The 17,327-nt window shown below is 65.2% G+C and overlaps 1 protein-coding gene across 4 annotated transcripts in view; it reads left to right on the top strand.

Annotated features, from left to right (window-relative positions):
- SPTBN5 (spectrin beta, non-erythrocytic 5) overlaps positions 1–17,327 on the top strand; it is a 40,564-nt gene that overhangs the window by 9,959 nt on the left and 13,278 nt on the right. For 2 of the 4 annotated variants that reach the window (XR_011380861.1, XM_070054018.1), the window contains exons 8-36: positions 1,288–1,372; positions 2,481–2,593; positions 2,673–2,873; positions 3,465–3,617; positions 4,139–4,269; positions 4,480–4,710; positions 5,041–5,319; positions 6,248–6,533; positions 6,623–6,762; positions 6,898–6,997; positions 7,577–7,747; positions 8,048–8,212; positions 8,540–8,754; positions 9,037–9,223; positions 9,437–9,637; positions 9,791–9,907; positions 10,782–10,939; positions 11,268–11,403; positions 11,598–11,743; positions 12,359–12,473; positions 12,566–12,676; positions 12,867–13,046; positions 14,131–14,334; positions 14,470–14,637; positions 15,009–15,113; positions 15,474–15,644; positions 15,968–16,117; positions 16,226–16,417; positions 16,570–16,665. Coding sequence is in view for 3 of the 4 variants with exons in the window: in XM_070054018.1 (XP_069910119.1) it covers positions 1,288–1,372; positions 2,481–2,593; positions 2,673–2,873; positions 3,465–3,617; positions 4,139–4,269; positions 4,480–4,710; positions 5,041–5,319; positions 6,248–6,533; positions 6,623–6,762; positions 6,898–6,997; positions 7,577–7,747; positions 8,048–8,212; positions 8,540–8,754; positions 9,037–9,223; positions 9,437–9,637; positions 9,791–9,907; positions 10,782–10,939; positions 11,268–11,403; positions 11,598–11,743; positions 12,359–12,473; positions 12,566–12,676; positions 12,867–13,046; positions 14,131–14,334; positions 14,470–14,637; positions 15,009–15,113; positions 15,474–15,644; positions 15,968–16,117; positions 16,226–16,417; positions 16,570–16,665 (4,707 nt within the window). In the remaining variant the exon portion in view is untranslated. The remainder of the gene's footprint in view (positions 1–1,287; positions 1,373–2,480; positions 2,594–2,672; positions 2,874–3,464; positions 3,618–4,138; positions 4,270–4,479; positions 4,711–5,040; positions 5,320–6,247; positions 6,534–6,622; positions 6,763–6,897; positions 6,998–7,576; positions 7,748–8,047; positions 8,213–8,539; positions 8,755–9,036; positions 9,224–9,436; positions 9,638–9,790; positions 9,908–10,781; positions 10,940–11,267; positions 11,404–11,597; positions 11,744–12,358; positions 12,474–12,565; positions 12,677–12,866; positions 13,047–14,130; positions 14,335–14,469; positions 14,638–15,008; positions 15,114–15,473; positions 15,645–15,967; positions 16,118–16,225; positions 16,418–16,569; positions 16,666–17,327) is intronic. The other 2 variants (XM_070054019.1, XM_051822496.2) reach the window with 2 other exon arrangements.

Raw genomic sequence — 17,327 nt, 5'->3', positions numbered from 1 at the left:
ACAGCCCTGAGGTGGGGGACCCTGCTTACCCACGCGAGTCAAGGTCATCCAGGAGTGGCAGGTTCCTCCAGGAATGTCCCCTCACCTTCCCCGTGAGATCTCGGTGATGTTAGCTTCCGCCTGACTTAACCCTTGTGGGTTTAGGGAGGCAGAAGCACGACCCCCAAAGCCCCTCTTTCAGTTTTTTGAGCCCCAGTTTATTTTTAATTTTCAAATATTTATTTAAGTTAGAGTGATAGAAGGAGAGACAGAGGTCTTCCTTCCATCCACTGTTTCTGACTCCCCTAATGCCTGCAACAACCAGGGCCGGGCCAGGCTGGAGCGGGGGGCCAGGACCTCCATCGGTGTCTCCCATGTGGGTGGCAGGACCGAGCACCTGGCCATCACCTGCTGCCTCCCAGGTGCTTTTGCACGAGGCTGGATGGGAAGTGTGAAGTAGCCAAGACTGAAGCCAGGCAGTGTAGATGGGGACGCAGGGGTGACAAGCTGGGACTTAACCTGCTGACGCACCCGCCAGCCCCTGAGCCCCCAGTTTGTAAGAGCACGTGTGCCGTAGGCGGCTGGGTGCTGCTGCCTCTCGTGGAGCTGTGTAAGTGGCCCAGATGTGGAAACCAAGGCCCTGCGACCCGTCACTCACATGGGCTCCTCCACGTCCCGGGTCTTCCTCTGCCCAGCCATGGCCAGACACCACCTGAGCTGCAGCTCGGGGCCTCCGGATCTTAGAGGCGCCCTGGCCAGTAGCTGTGGCTTGCTGCGGCCTGGACCACTGCATTCTGCCCCCAGCCAGCACTGACCAGCCAGGTCCGGGTTGGAAAGGTCTAGAGGTTCACTTGGTCCAGAGCCATCTCTCCCTTTTCCTCTGTATTTGTTCTGGGGCTCATGTAATTAACAACTTAGCAACCCCCTCGCTTTACAGATGAAATAAGCAAGGCTCAGAGTGGCCTGGGTACTGCCCGAGGATGTGCAGTTATGGCTGCCGGGGAGGGCCGCTGACTCCCGGCCCCACCCCACCCTGCACTCCTTGACATGCGCAGCCCCTTCCACCACACTGACACGTGGCGCCTGCGGTGGGACCGAGACAGTGGCTCATTCGTGTCCCGTGCATTCTGCGTCTCCAGCTGGAGTTTGTTCTTTCAGGGAGGGAAGGGGAGGTGCCTCGTCCTCCTCTGCTGTCCTCTACATCCCAGCTGGCACTGGCAATGACGGAGCGGTACAGAGGGGTGTGTCCCTCGCTGGGGGTGGGGAGCCACTTTGTCAGGTAAGCAGGGTCTCTCCTCCTCCAAACAGGAGGAGCCCTCTGAAGGCTGGAGCAGCACCGCTGGGGATGCAACTGGGACACCCCAGGATGTCCCCCAAATCGTCACAGTGCCAGGTAACCAGCACTCACGTCCCCAGGTCTGGATGCCGAGGGACAAGGTCAGGACCCCAAGCAGGAGCCTCAATGGGCTGTGCTGAATGAAGGGGTTAAGTGCATTCTGTGCGGTCTCCAGGGGATCCAGTGACTGAAGGGAAAAAAATGAGAGCCCAAATTGTGCTCTGCAGAAAAAGGGGCCTGAGAGCCACCCAGAGGGAGCCTGGGCTGCTCTGGGGACGGAGTCGCCGTTAGCAGACAGCCGTGGGGGAAAGCGTAGATGAGAGGGTCGCGTGGGCCTTGTTCTCTGGGTCATCCTCCGGCCTCTGTTCCCCGGCTTCCCCGTTATCCCCTCTGCCTTTTCTTTGTCCTGTCCCCTCCACTCAAGCCTGAGCAGGCGGGGCTGAGCTGCTACTGCTTTCTGACCCTGCCCAGGAGAGCCGGTGCCTTCTCAACCCCTCTCTGCCCCAGCCCCTGCAGCCACAGCCTCTGGCCCCTCCCCTCTGCCGATGCTACCCCTCTGGCAGAGACCCTGAGGCCCCGCCTTGTCCCTGTAAGGTTTTTTTTTTTTTTTTTTTTTTTAAGATTTATTTATTTATTCGAAAGTCAGAGTTACAGTGAGAGAGAGAGGTCTTCCATCCACTGGTTCACTCCCAAATGGCCTCAACGGCCAGAGCTGGGCCGATCTGAAGCCAGGAGCTTCTTCCAGGTCTCCCACATAGGTGCAGGCCCCAGGTGTTTGGGCCATCTTCCCTGCTTTCCCAGGCTCATTAGCAGAGAACTGGATGGGAAGTGGAGCAGCAGGGACTCGAACCAGCACCCACACGGGATGCCAACACTGCAGGAGGCAGCTTTACCCGCTACGCCGCAGTGCCAGCTCCCGCTATGACGTTCTGCAGCAGCTGCAGACCACCTGGGCCTGTTGGTCCCCTGGACACCTGTGCTGTTGACGTCACTGTGCCCCGTCCCCCTTGTCCATGGACAGTCCTGGGTGGCGTCCTGCCTGCTCTGCGTCTCAGAGCCTCATGGTCCTCAGAGGACTAGAAGCTAGCCCTGGTCCTTCTAGCGCGCCCAGGACTGGGCATGGGGAAGCACTTGCGATAAAGGAGCCCCCTCCCTGTCCCCACAGGGACACACTTCACCTGGCTCCCAGGGCAGGCCCTGGACACCTGGGAGCTGAAGGACCAGGCGGGCGGCCAGGATAAGGAGCCCGTGGGCCGCGTCATGGAGCAGGAGCCGCAGGTACAGCCGCCAGCCCCTCCTTGCTAAGGCCTCTACTGCAGGTGGGAGCCCCTACAGACACCCTGCCCTCTCTGCACAGGTGCTGTCTGCCCTGAACCCACTGGGAGAAGGCCCCAGGGGCCAGGGGGCCTGGAGGGAGGCTTCCCGCCTCTCTGGCCCTGGCACCACCTGGAAGACAGCCCCCCCAGCCGAGCCAGACCTCTACTTTGACCCCACCACCATACTCCAGACACAGGAGCGCTTGAGCCAAGACTATGAGGACCTGCGGGCCCTGGCAGAGGTGACACTCCTTGCTAGGGAAATGTTCATCAGGCACCCACCCTGGACCCCCTCAATCCCAGGGGACAGAGCAACGACTGGCCTGCTGCCTGCACTTGGGGGGCTTCTGACATGGCCAACAGATGTCAAACACACCATTAAGTGGTGCAGGTGTGATCAGAGCCCGGGGGATGGTAGCACAGGTGAGGCCTGCACGGGGTGGGGGAGGGGCAGGGAAGGCCCCAGGAGCCGACTGAGGCTTGAACAAGAAGCAGGGAGCAGGCAGAGCCAGGGGAGCAGCCAGGGGCAGGAAAGAGCCCGAGGGAGCAGTCGGAGGCCCGGCTGCCCAGAGCACAGGGGCTGGAGGCCAGGGTGGAAGAGAGCCCCGAGGGGCAGCGCCAGGGCCCCCAGAGGCGCGTGGGCTTCCCCTGCTCTCTGGGCTGGGGAGAACAGACTCCGCCTCTGACAGACAGAGACGCCCCTCGGGCCCTGGCCCTTGCGCTGCTGCTGGGTGGGGTGGAAAGGACACCCCCCACCCCTGGGCGGGACCTGCCCTCAGCGCCCCGTGAGGGGCCCCCCGACCCTCAGCCCTGCCCTGTCCACCTCTGCTCAGCGCCACAGGGCCCGGCTGGAGGAGGCGGCGGCCCTGTTTGGCTTCTACAGCTCCTGCAGGGAGCACCAGGCCTGGCTGCAGGAGCAGGTGGCGCTGTTCTCCACGCTGCAGCCCGGGGCCCACGACATGAAGGCCACGCAGCTCAGATACGAGGTACAGCCCCAGAGCCTGGCAGTCGTGGACACCTGGCCCCTGCTCCTCTTGCTCCCACCTCCTTATCGCTCCCTGCAGTGCCTCATTCCTCCCTATTGTCTGCAGCCTGTCGGGAGGGAAACAGGGCAGCTGGCTTCAATTCTATCTATCTGAGAGACAGAGAGCTCCCACCTGCTGCTTCACTCCCCGCACGCTTGCAACAGCTGCGACTGGGCCAGGCTGAACCAGGAACCCAGGCAGGGTCTCCCTCATGGGTGGCAGGGACCCAGTCACTTGGGCATCACCCTTGCTTCCCAGGGTCACCTTAGCTGGAGCTGGGGTATGGAACCCAGGCACTCGGATATGAGACACGGACATCCTCACCACTAGGCTGCCTGGCCTGGATGTTGAGTCTCTTTGGTGCTTTGGGGCCCCGGGCGCCTGTCCTTGCAGCAGCGGGCATGTGCAGGGCCCTCCACAGTCCCAAGGGGCGTGAGGAAGAGAAAGACCCCCCACCAAGCCCTGGGTCCTCCTTTCCCCAGAACCTCCTTGCTGCCCTGGCTATGGGGAAGGGCCCCTGGGCTGAGCTCAGCCGCCTGGCTCAACACCTGATGCAGAGATGTCCTGGGAACTCCCCCCAGATCCAGCAACGGCAGGAGGATCTGAGCCAGAGGTGAGAGTGAGCAGCAAGGGCCTGGCTGGGCCTGCGGGGCCAGGTGCACAGGCTGGACACGACAGAGCCCAGGGAGGGGCCGGGGCGGGGCCGGGGCGGGCCAGTGCAGCAGCTTCCATCACGTGAGGCTCTGGCCCAGGCCCCAGGACGGGGTGGGGGTGGGGGGGGACGTGACCCTGTCATAGAGACAGCCCTGTGTCCTCTGCCCAGGTGGGGGCAGCTGGAGGCCCTGAAGAAGGAGAAGGGCTGGGAGCTGGCACGTGGCCTGGAGGTGCGCAGCTTCCTGCAGGAGCACGGGCCCCTCCAGCTGCAGCTGCAAGACCTGATGCGCCAGCTGGAGCCAGGGAGCCCCGAGGACAGCCGCCGCGCTCTGCAGCTGGCCCTGCAGAGCCTCCCAGGGCTGGAGAGGAGGATCCACTCCCTCCGAAGGACGGCCCGCAGGTCCGGCCTGAGTTCAGCCTGGTGGCGGTGCCCTGGGGGACAGTGAAGGCAGAGGGGAGGCCTGAGCGGGGGACGTGGTAGGGAGGGGGACAGATCTGAGATGCACTCATCGTGGGTGGATGTGTTGACAAGGACCTGGGCAGGGGTGGGACAGTAAGTGTGAGAAAACACTCATGGGCAGAGGGGCCACATGCCCAGGCTCCTCCTAGGTCAAGAGTGGGTGGCATTTGGGGTCACCGTCACCTTCCTTGGAAACCCAGGCCTACCAGAGAACACACACCTGGGAGCCGGCCCAGGGAGGGTGCTGACTGCGTGGGGCTTGTCTTGCAGGCTGGAGGACTTGGGCCCCGTGGAGAACCAGGAGCTGCTGGAGACGCTGCAGGGGCTGCTGGAGCGAGTGCAGGCGCAGGTGGCCCAACAGGTGCAGGGCCAGGCCGAGGCTCGGGCCCGGCAGAGCTTCCTGCAGGAGAGCCGGCAGCTGCTGCGGTGGGCAGAGAGCGTCCAGGCCCAGCTGTGCCGTGCGGAGGAGCTGGCGGACGAGGCGTCGGCCCAGCGACTGCTGGGGCAGCACCGAGCCCTGCTGGAGGAGATCCGCCTGTGGCAGGAGAGGTCGGGACAGGAGGGCAGGCAGGGTTTACTTGGGGCTGGGCCGGGGCTGAGGGGTTCAGGTCGAGAGGAAGTGGCCCAGGCCGGGGTGTCCCGCGTGGTACTTAAGGCTGGATAAAGAAGGGGTGTGGTCTAAGCCTGGACCAGGCAGCACGTAACACCTTGGGGAGAGTCTTGGGGTACTGAGCTTCCTGGGAAGCTCTACCTAGTGCAGGCCTGGCTGTACCCCACTGTAAGCCTGAAGACTGCTTCCGGACAGCCCCCCACCCCTGGCTAACACAGACTCCACAGTCCCCGGAATGAGTGGCTCAGGATTCATCCCCGGCACTAAGGTGCCCACCTCCCCAGTGTTCTGCACACGGCCCCGTGGAGGGAGCTGCCAGCCGGCCCAGCGGGCACTGGACCCCAGCCCGTCCTCGGCTTTCGGGTCTCTCCTGCCCGGCTCGGGGCTCGAGCAGCTCTGAGGAAGCAGAGGCTTCTTCTCATTCACACGGCGGCGTGGCTGTGCGGGCTGCACCTGGCTGGATGGTTCACCTTTTCTAACGGTTCAAAGACTCCGAGCGAGCTGGCGGTGGCCCTGGAGCAGGATGGCACTTGTGGCTTGAACGACATTGCCGTGTTGAGCCCTGCTGCCCATGCGTCCCCCTGCCCGTGCGCCCCCCGCCCGTGCACTGCCAGTCCACGCTGACAGGAAGGCCAGCCAGAGCAAGAGTGTGACTTGGTGGGGAGCATGGGAACTCTTGGGTCTTAAGTACTGTGCTGTGCCTGTCATGTTCCGTGTCTCATCCGTGGTCCCCTGGGACAAGGGAACCAACCAGACTAACCAGCCCCCACCCCTCCTGCCAGCTGCCCTCACGTAGCGCTCCAAGGTGAATGAACCCTGGCCAGGGGAGCCCTGTGGGCTTGACCCTCTGCTTGTCACCCTGCACAGGCTGCAGCGGCTGGAGGCTCAGGGCCAGCCTCTGGCAGCCTGGGACTCCCCCAACTCCCAGGAGGTAGCCAGTGCCCTGAGGCTCCTTCGCCAGCACAGCCGGGAGCTGGAGGCCGCGTGGGAGCAGAGACAGCAGCGGCTGCAGGAAGGGCTGGAACTGCAGAGGTTGGGCCGTGAACTGGATGGTTTTGCTGCTACCTGCACCAACCACGAGGCCTTCCTGAGCCTGGAAAACCTTGGGGTATGGAGCCGGGGACGTGAAGCTGGAGGGCGCTCATCCTCTTGGGTGCAGAAGCCAGGCTGGCACAGTGGCGGGTGAGACGGTGCTGCCCTCCCCATCCTGCCAGGCGTGACCTTGGGCCTCTGCTCCCACAGGGGGACGTGAGGGCGGCCCAGAGCCTCCTGCAGCAGCACCGGCAGTTTGAGTGGCTCCTCGGCACCCTGGGCCTTCGGGTGGAGGCCCTGACCGCCCGTGGCAAGAAGCTGGTTTGGAGCCCGCAGCCTGCTGCACACAAGTGAGTCCGAGTCCACAGCACTGCAGCCCTGTCCCCAGCCTGCACAGATGCTGCCCTGAGAGCGTAGGGGGTTGGGGAGGTGCAGGGGGTGCTCCTTGGGCTGGGCCCTCCTCCATCCTCCCTCCTCCCAACCAGGGTCGGAGAGCAGCTGCAGATTGTGCAGGCCCAGTGGGCCAGGATCCAGGAGAGGAGTGAGCAGAGGCGGCAGCAGCTGCTGGCTTCACTCCAGCTCCAGGTGAGGCGCTGGCCCCAAGCGGGGTGGTGGGGGTGGTGTGTGTCAAGGTAGGAGGAGCACCTGTCGGCGTGGTGAGACTCGGGGATGTGGTCCAGTTCAACCCACCCCTGATGGCATTGGCCCTTGCCACTCCTCTAGTGAGGCAGACGTGACTGTTCTGGTCTTTCCTGCTAAGGAAAAGGGGCTGTGGCTACACCATTTACAAGAACCAGGCCTGTCCACCAGCCCTGCGCTTTCTGCCCCCTGCCTGGCTTCTGGCCAATCTTGAGGACACAGCATGGCGCTGGGCACCAGCCACAGTCCTCAGATCCTTGTGTGTTTGCTGAGCCCAGAGCAGCCCTGGGCCAGGCCGCCCCAGGCCCTGCAGAGAGCTGCCCACAGGCAACCTGCTTTAGGCTGGAGGAGCTGGGCCGGCAGGTGCTCCTCCTCGCTGGACAGTGTCCCTGTCCCCATTTGGGGAACAGGAACCTCAGCATCCCAGGATTGGCCCTGGCTCCTCCTCTTCCCCTCTCCCTGGAGGGGGTCCTTGCCCCAGCCCTGGTCCTTGGGCCAGGAGGCCCACTCTGTGGTGCTCGGCAGGAGTGGAAGCGGGACGTGGCGGAGCTGGCGCTGTGGATGGAGGAGAAGGAGCTGATGGTGGCAGAGGGGCCCTGTCCAGGCCCCAGCAACATCCTGCGTAAACTCATGCGGCACGCAGTGGCTGAGAGCGAGCTGAGGGCCTCCCACGGGCACGTGGAACACCTGCAGCAGGTGGGGGGGCAGGGGGCGGGGCCTGCTCACTTTCAAATTCCCAACCCTCATTGTACCAGATGGCACAGGCGCTGAGGGGAGAACCAACTCCAGTTCCCGTGGCGTCAGGGGTCGCAGCCAGAAAGCTCCGGCGTGCCTGCCCCTCAGGCCACTAGCACAGCTCCAGCACAGAGCTCTTCCCCACCGTCCACCCACCCAGTGCCTGCCTCTGGGGACGCCCTCCTGCCCTGCCCACCTCTGCAACATGTACATGGTCCCCACAGCCCAGCCAAGTGCCCTGGGCCTCTGTCTGCATTGCAGGTCGGGAGGGAGCTGTCGGGCAGCCAGCCCCAGGCCCGGGAGGACATCCAGGCCAGGCTCCGGAGCCTGAGCAGCCGATGGGAAGAGCTGAATCACAAGACGGCGCAGCGCTGGGACCAGCTCCAGCAGGCTAGACGGCAGGACCAGCTCCTCAGGCTGTTGCAGGTTCCCTGGGGAGCGGGTGGGGCCCAGGAAGGATCGGGAGGCTGAGCTAGGAGACAGGAGGGCGGGGGTCCAGGTGTCTGCTGCCACTGGAGTGGCCTGCAGCCTTCAGGGACCCCTGGCCTGCCGCAAGTCAGGCAGGGCTCTGCCCACCCCCCGCCATGGCCAGCCCAGGCTATCTCCTGTGTGCCCAGCATGTGGTCAGCACGATCTGCACCCCCTGAGCAGGAAGAAGCACGAGGGGCCCTGAGAAGATTGGGGGTTGGCAGCAGTGGGTGAACCTGCTGCTACCCTGCAGTCCTAGAGTGCTGTCCCTCTGTCCCTCCCCAGGAGGCCAAGGAGAAGATGGAGCAGCTAGAGGGGGCCCAGCAGGACGCAGAAGCCAGGCAGGACCCGGGCTGGAGCCGGCAGCTGCAGAGACGGCTCTGCCAACTGGAGGCCAAGGGCCAGGTGCTGGCTGGCAAGATGGCTGCCCTCTGCTCCCAGGCACACGGCACGGGCACTTCCCAGAGCATCCTGGACGAGACCCAGCGATGCCTGCAGAGGTGGGGCCCTGGCCACGCTCACCCCTGGGGTGCCCGGCCCTCCTCCCCTGTGCGCAGAGCCATCCCGGGGCAGGAGGGCTAGGTGTGGGCTGCCTCCTGGGCAGGGCCCCACCACCTGAAGACAGGTGGGGCCCCGGTGCCTGCAGCTGCCTCCCCCAAGCCTATCAGGGCTCCCTGTGTGCTTCTACCTTGTTCCTCACGGGTTCCTGGCTGGGGCCAGGAAGGGAACACCTGCCTTGTTCTCCCCATCCCCAACTCTCCCACTCTTCTCCCCCGACCCAGGTTCCAGTCCCTGCAGGGACACCTGGCCGCCCAGCGCCTGCAGCTGCAGGCCTCAGCTGAGCTGTGCCAGTTCTACCAGCTGAGCCAGGCAGAGCTCTCATGGGTGGCTGAGCACATGCCCAGTGCCGGCCCCAGCAGCCCCACCAAGTGCTGGGACAGTGTCCAGAGCCTTTACCACAAGCACAAGGTAGCGCCCCTTCCTCTCCGAGCATCCCTGATGTCGCATTCCCAGACCCTGGGCACCCTTTGCCGCCATTCAGGGTGTCCTGGTTTCCAAATCTCTGCCCCTGGGGGTCTTGCCATGGTGTGGGGCCTGGAGCTCTGTCAGCAGCTTTGCTCTGGACGCCCCATGGTTAAGGGACCCCCCCAGGGGCAGCAGTTGTCCTACTGCTCTGTGCAGGAGCTGCAGGCCGAGCTGAACGCTCACCAGGGGCAGACGCAGCGGGTGCTGTGTTCTGGGCAGAGCCTGGCAGCCTCGGGGCACCCCAGCGCCCAGCACTTGGCCGAGCAGTGCCAGAAGCTGGAAGGCCGCTGGGCGGAGCTGCAACAGGCGTGCGCGGCGCAGGCGTGGAGGCTGCAGCAGGCCGTGGCCGTCCAGCAGGTGGGCTGCAGGGAGCGCAGGCTCTGCGAGGGGAGCTGTGGACCCCACTGGTCCCCGTGTGGGCACACAAGCCTCCTGTGTGGGGAGCAACGTTGGGGTGCGGAGAGGGTCCGGTCAGAGATGGCCGAGGTGAGTCGGCCCCGTTCTCGGCAGTACATTCTGGAAGCGTCGGAGCTGGAGGCGTGGCTGGAAGAGAAGCGGCCGCTGGTGAGCAGCGAGGACTGCGGTGCAGACGAGGCTGCGACCTTGAGGCTCATTAGGAAGCACCAGGTACTGCGTCCTGAGCGTCACCACGCGGGGTGGACTTGGGTCACAGGGGACGACAACCAGAGGGTCGGTCACACTCCCAAGAGTATGTCCTGCTTCTCAGCGGCCAGCACCCCGAGGTCACGGCCAGCTACGTCCCCACGGCCACCGGGTCCTGTGGTGCCCTCCTCTGTCCCGGCCGCCCCAGGCTCTCTGCCTTTCCTGCCTCCCCTGGCTTCCTCTCCCCCGGTCACCCGCCCCGGCCTCTCCCTGCCTCCCAGCCTGGCATGGCATCCTCTGAGCCAGCCAAGTGCTCCTGAAACCTCCCCCCCCCGCCCCGATGAGGGTTCCCTGGCTACAGTGGGGCCTGGGGGCCCCTTCCTCATGCCTAGAACTGGTATCAGGGCCACACAGGCTCACGCAGGACCCTGCAGTGTCCTGGTTCTGTTGTCACTGACGTAACCTCCTGTCGGGGCGTGTTTTGGGCCAAGCCCTGGTGGTCTGTGTTCCCGCGTGCCCTGCAGGGAGCCACGCGCCTTGTGGAACCTCCCTGTCCCAGCCCACTGGGCAGCTTACTTCATTCTGTCCATCTCTTACACTTTGGTGTTGGGGTTCAGTCTAATGCGCTCTGTAAACCCCCTTCCACGGCCCAGACTCCTCCATTCAGTGTTCCCTGATGAACAGCAGGTGATCCGAGGGCACAGATAAGTGCCTGGGTGGGTGGGTGGATTGGGGACAGGTGGATGGATGTGTGAATGGATGAGTGAACTGGAGGATGTGTGGCTGGGTGGGTGGGTGGATGATGGGTGGAGAAGAGATGGGGGTGGAGAGGCGGGAGATGGATGGATGGGTGAAGGAGCCACTGGTCTGCGCCTGGCCCGGCGCCCTGTGCCTGCAGGTGCTGCAGCAGGACCTAGCTCTTCGCTGGCGCTCCATGGAGGAGCTTGGCCAGAGGGCCCAAACCCTCACTGGCCCTGCGGCCCCTGAGCAGCTGCGCGGCGTGCAGGAACAGCTCCAGGAGCGGCTGCAGGCACTGCAGGCGATGGCAGCCACACGGTGAGGGGTGTTGCATTCCCATACCTTGGCCTAAGTTGGGAGAAAGCCATGGCTCCGGCCAAGCCCATGGGGCTGGGTCAGGAGAGGGCTGAGGGCCGAGACTGCTGTATGTCACCCTCTTTCTCCAAGTCCCTTCAGGGAGGCCCCGCTCCCAGGCCTCGTCTCCCCATCCGCTCTCTCCCCTCCCCATGTCCACTTCTCCCTGAGTGCTGAGCCACGGGCTTGGACGAAGACCTGAATGACCCCATCCTTTAGGGGAGCCCTGTGATGGCCAGGCTGTCCCGAGAGGGTTGGCACGCTAACTTCTGGGGATGGGCGGTCACTGCAGGAGCCGGGAGCTGGAGGGGACGCTGAGGCTGCACAAGTACACGCGGGAGGCCCAGGACCTGCACAGCTGGCTGGCCGGCCGGAAGCAGGCGGTCCTGGCAGAGGCGAGCCCAGGAGAGGACAAGGAGGAGGTCATGGTGAGAAGAGGCCGGGGTGGGGGATGTGCTGGGGCCGCCCTGCCAGGCCGTGTGAAACTGGTGGTGGCTGGGGGCACCCCACTGCATAGAGGGGCGGGCACCATGGCAGCCCCCACCCCATGCAGTCCCGTGAGCCCCTGGGGTGTCTTGCTTCCCAGCCGGGGTCGCCCTGTCACCCAGGCTGTTCTTCACAGCACCTCCGCACCAGGTTTGTGACATTTCAGCACCAGGTGGAGATGGCCGGCCAGCAGGTGGCCGCCTGCCAGCAGTGGGCCGAGAGCCTGCTGCAGCAGGGGCCCCGCGCTGTGCCCTGGGCCCAGCAGAAGCAGCAGGATCTGCAGTGAGTATGGGGCCTGGCCAGCGGGCAGCTCTGGGGGAGGAAGCTGGTCAGGTGGGGCTAGCCTGTGAGGACAGGGTGACAGCTCCAAGCACCCTGGGCAGGACTAGGGCCTCCCATGAGTCCCCCCACCTCCCACACTGGATGCAGCCCTTGCCCCATTCCCAGCTGCCTCCCTTGGCCAGTGTGGACCCACACTCCGGCCCATGAGCTTGGGGCACGGTCACGACTTGTCCGTAACCGTAGCACAGGCACAGGCTGGCGGAAGTCTTAGCAGCCGGCTGAGTTTGCTGTGTAAAGGAAAGGAGAGAGGTGGCCTCCACCCTGAGGCTCTGTCGCCGGCTGAGACCGGGAATCCGCCGTGCCAGGCGCCAGCAGTGTCACAGAGCAGAGGGGCCGTGCGGGGCTGCGCATCACAGCAGCAGAGGAGCAAGTCCCTAGGGAGGGGCAGGCAGGGCCCAGCTGGCAGAGGCTGCGGAGGGGCAGACTCCTGCGGAGCCTGGGACCCAGGGACAACGCCGAGCACCGAGCGCCGAGCGGAGGCCCGCCCAGACCTGGCAAAGGGGCACGAGAGGCTGGGGGGCTGATCCCTGCTCGCCCTCCACGTGCTGCTGTCAGGGCCTCCTGGTCCGAGCTGTGGGAGCTGAGCCAGGCCCGAGGCCGCCTGCTCCGAGACGCCGAAGCCGCCGTGCAGGTGTACGGAGCCCTGCTCGAAGCCCTCACCCAGGTCCAGGTGGGTGCCCAGGCTGGAGCGGGGATCCCCTGCGGAAGTCGATCAGGCTCTGTGGTCGCCCTCCACTCCTGACCCCTGGGCCCTCTCCTCAGGAGAGAACCACCAGCCTCCCCAGTGATGTGGCCCAGGACGCGCGCGGGGTAGAGGTGCAGCTGAAGCGACACCAGGCACTGGAGCGTGAACTAGAGGCCACTGAGCAGCAGGTGCGCCTCCTGGCTGCCCCCAATCGGGCCCCTCCAGCTGGGCTCAGCTCTTCTCTGCATTTCCCACCGGCCCTCGCCCCCCAGTCAGGGCTGAGTCCCAGGCGTCAGGGTCGGCAAGGGGGTGTGGGCTGGCCCTTCTGCCTCTACGGTGGGACATAAGCCTTCACACCCCATCTGTTCTCTGATCCAGCTGCAGGAACTGCTGGAGACCGGATACAAGGTGCAGAGGCTGTGTGCAGGGCCTCAGGCCCAGGCTGTGCAGCGGGGACAGCGAGCAGTGACCCAGGCCTGGGAGGCCCTGCGGCTGCGTGTGGAGCAGCGCAGGGCCCAACTGGAGTGGGCGTACCTCCTGGCCCGCTTCCAGGCAGCGGTGAGGGCTCCTTCCCCTGGCTGGGGTCCACGTGCACGCCCGTGTGTGCATGTGCGAATGCTCGTGCGTGAGGTCCTGCAGGGAACATTGGGTGTGGCCACATGGTGAAGCGCAGGGGCACAGCCGGCTGTGAGTCCGGCTGGCCAGAGGCCGAGCACAGGGCGAGCCAGTGACTACCTGGCTTTGGGTCACCAGTCCAGGTGAGTGACAGGGCAGTCCCGGGGGATCCCAGGCAGGGCTCAGGAACATGGGCAGCCTACGAAGTCCACAGCTAGAGACACAGATGTTCTAGACATCTACTTTGACATCTGGGTTCGACTCTCTGCTAGGAGCTGTGGGTGGAACGAGGGGTGACCCTGAAACTGTGGAAGATCCAGCCACTGCCTCCATGGAGCCTACCTGTCTGGGCAGATGAGCCAACACCCCAGAGTCAGACGGGGACACTGGGTCCTGGCCATGGGCTGTCCCAGGAGTCGCCACATCCTGGTGCCTGCTGGACCAGGAGGCCCTAACTCTGACTCTGCCTAAAGGCTTGAGGTTAGGGACCCTCTGTGCCGCTTTGTAGCAGAGCGGGCTGGAGCAGGGTGCTTAATCCTCAGCTCGGTTCGCACCTTGGAGTGCAGAACCCTTTCCTGTACGTGCTGCCACTCCCCTCGTCCCTCTGGCGATGCCGGGCTTGGGCACTGTGTGACCATGGGGGACCGCTGGCTGGTGCTGAAGCTGAGTTCAGGGGACGGGGCGGGCAGTGAGGGGTCAAGGACGGGCAAGTCTTCCTGAGGCAGAGGCGGCCTCTGCCGGCCCTCGGAGAGCAGGGGAGTCTTTCCTGCCCCCTCAGGGACTGCTCAGCTGCCCTCGCTGCTGCTGGCGCAGGCCCGTGGGTGAGCTGGGGGGAGGGGGGAAGGAGGCAGAGGAAGAAGGGCCTGGCAGGGAGGGTGCGCGGACCCTGGAGGATTGGGTTGGAAGAGAACAGAGAAACCGGAAGAGCCAGGGCCTGGCTGGCCTCTTCCAGGGCTGTGAGTGGAGTGAGGTGGGCTGTGGCTCTGCCTCCAGCTCCCATTAGGCTCTCGCCTGCCTCCCGGTTCAGGTGCAGGACTACGCCTCCTGGGCAGCCGGGGTGCGGCAGGAACTGCAGGTGGAGGAGAGCGCCCAGGAGCACAGCAGTGGCGCCCTCCAGCTCAGCGCCCACCACCAACTCCGGGCACAGCTGCAGGCCCAGGAGGAGCTGTGGCAGCAGGCTGCTCAGTTGGGCCAGCAGGCTCTGCTGACTGCGGGGACACCTGCCGAGGAGGTGAGTCCCTCTTCTGGTGTCCCCAGCCTGGCCTCCCTGGCCACCTGCTGCCCTTGCCCTGCTGCGCCCTGCTGGCCTGGCTGTCTTTGGGATCTTCTTCCCCTACCCCCGCCCTCCCCGTGTGCCCACCTGCAGGTCCAGGAAGGGCTGCAGGTCCAGGAAGGGCTGCAAGCCCTACAGAACGCGCGGGACCAGGTGTTCCAGGCCTGGGCGTGGAAGCAAGAGAGGCTGCAGGCCGCGCAGGCGGAACAGTGCTTCCTCAGAGCATGCAGCCACCTGGAGAAGGCCCTCACGGCCCAGGAGGCAGGTGCTCTCGCCCCAGCGCGCACAGGCGCACGCGCGCCTCCCGTTCTCCTTCCCCTCCCTCGCTGGCTCTCTGATGTTCTCTGATCTGGAGTACCAGGCATTAGGTGGGGTCTCCTCCCTAACCCCAGCCCAGAGCGAGCCCAGAGGGAGTGGGCCAGGCCTTCAGTGTGCTCCTCTTTGTGCAAGCCCCCACCTCGGTTCCTGTGCACCGCACAGCCTTGTCAGTGCCCCTGCACCAGTCAGGCCCCGTCCCGCCGCAGGCCCCTTGCTCCACCCAGGGGCCCTGCCCCAGCACAGCCCGCTGTGGACACAGGGACTGGCTGGCTGCAGTCCTTGACAGCGTCTGCCTCTCCTGGGGGCGGGTCCAGGCCTCGCTGAGAACCAGTGCCCTGGGGGGCTCCGAGGAAGAAGTAGAGCAATTGATCCGTAGGCACGAGATCTTCCAGAAGGTGCTGAGTGCCCAGGATGCAAAGGTAAGTGGCTGGGAGGGAGGCCTGGGCGTGCTGGGGGGCTAGGGGCAGCACAGTCCCAAGCAGGGGCATGTGGGTGCTTGGTGCCTACCCAGAATCAGTGCTGATATGGCTCAGGAAGAAGGCCCGGGGCTGTGGGCCACACTGCAGGACCACAGCAGGCAGCCGGCTGTCGGCTTCACGTGGCCCCTGGGGAGCAGCCTGGCTCCGGTGTTGCTGGGGCAGTGAGCCGGCCCTAGGCTTACAGGGGCTGAGGGAGGGACTTCAGGCTCCTGGGAGAAGGGGCTGTGTGTGCCGGGGTGGGGGGCGCCCCTGCTGCAGCCCGCAGGGTGGGAGGAGAGCAGGCTGTGGCCCTACCCACAGGAGGCAGCACTCCGGGAGCAGCTGAGCGGGCTCGGCGGGAGCAGCAGGGCACGGGACTGGCTTCACGCAGTGCTGGAGCGGCGTGCCCGAGTGCAGGGCCTGGCGGAGAGCCGGGGCCACGCCCTGCACACCTCGCTGCGGCTCGCCCGCTTGACCGGGGCCATCACCCAGGTCAGAGGCCAGTGGCCCATGCCCTTTACTGCCTGCCCTCTCCCATGCCCCGAGGCCAGGAAGCAAGCCTGCAGGGGTCAGTGGCTCTCCTGCGCCGGGCTGGAGCCCAGGGCTTGGATTCTGAGCCGCGCATGTGCTGACTGCCAGTGGGGCCAGGCCCAAGGGAGGCGGGGAAGCTGTCAAGGCAGTCAAGGGCCCCAGGGGCAAGGGGTCCCCAGCTCCAAAATTAGTTCCCACCCACAGCCCCTAGCCAGCAGCCCTGGGCACGTCTCTGGTGGGCAAGGCCGTAGAGACTGTGGGCGTCATGCTGCGGTGCCCGCCAGGCCGAGGGCTGGATCCAGGAGCGGGCCCAGCGGCTGGCAGAGCCCATCCCTCCCGGGGAGCTGAGAGCGCAGCTGAAGCTCCTGCAGAGACACCAGGCCTTCCAGGCCGAGGTCCGGGCCCAGGAGAAGGTCCTCGCCTCCATTGCCAAGGTACCAGCAGGCGCTTGGCCCCACCCTGGCTGCAGGGTGGTCAAGAGGCAAGGTGGTGGGTGGGAGAGGGGCAGCGGGTGAGCACTGCCCACTCCCCCGTCTTCCCAGGAGGGCGAGGCCCTGCTGGGCCAGGGCCACCCCCTGGCAGGAGAGGTCTCCCAGCAGCTGCAGGCGCTGCAGGAGCACTGGGAGAAGCTGCGGCAGGCAGTGGCCCTCCGGGGCCAGGCCCTGGAGGACAGAAGGGACTTCCTGGAGTTCCTGCGGAGAGTGGACCTTGCAGAGACCTGGATCCAGGGGCAGGTGAGGCCCAGCCAGGGGGGGCGTGGGGATCCAGGCAGGGCCCAGGAGGAAGTCCCTAAAGCCCGCCTCTGCCCAGCAGTGGAGGCCGGGGCAACTGAGGTCCGTGCTCAGGGCACCACCCTCCCTGCCCTCTTTGACCCACTGCTCTGCAGGAGGCGATGGTGAATTTCGGGGACCTGGGCCAGGATCTGGAGCACTGCCTGCAGCTCCGCCGCCGCCTCCACCAGCTCCAAGGCGCCTTGGCCAGGGTAAAGGGACCCTGCCCAGGGAGGAACTGGCACAATGCCCCTGCCCGCCCCAGACACTGGGAAACCCGGATCTGGGGGCTCAGGCATCGCGTCCGTATACTTAAGAGGTTTCCTCATTGTTAAATGGGGCTAAGGCCTGCCTGGGTGGTGGGAGCCCACCTGCTCGCTGTGTCCCATGAGCCCAAACCTGTGGTAAAAGAACCACACCAGCCAATGTGCGCTGCCCCCACCCCCGGGCCCCCACGTGGATGTGCGTTAGAGAGAGCCCCATTAATAGTGCAGGGACTGTTCCGCGTCAGCCCCCTGCTTAAAGGTGGTCATGCTCTGCGAGGTGTCACTGGGAAGCTAGCGTGGGAGCGGGGACCCCTCTGGGCTTTTTTTTTTTTTAAAGAATTAGAAAGGAGGAGAAAAGCAGGTCATCACTGGCTCACTTCCCAAATGGCCGCAGTGGCCAGAGCTGGGCCGATCTGAAGCCAGGAGCTTCTTCCGGGTCTCCTACACGAGTGCAGGGTACCCAAGCACTTGGGCCATCTTCCACTGCTTTCCCAGGCCATAAGGAAGAAGGTGGATCTGCCGGGACTTGAACCAGTGTACCGCAGGCGGGGGCTTAGCCTACTATACCACAGTGCCGCCCCACCCCATAATTGCAGTTGTTAATGAAA

The sequence above is a fragment of the Oryctolagus cuniculus genome, chromosome 12, assembly GCF_964237555.1.
Source record: "Oryctolagus cuniculus chromosome 12, mOryCun1.1, whole genome shotgun sequence".
Classification (NCBI taxonomy): domain Eukaryota; kingdom Metazoa; phylum Chordata; class Mammalia; order Lagomorpha; family Leporidae; genus Oryctolagus; species Oryctolagus cuniculus.
The sequence above is the reverse complement of the archived record's forward strand: the minus strand, read 5'-3'. Positions and strand labels throughout refer to the sequence as shown.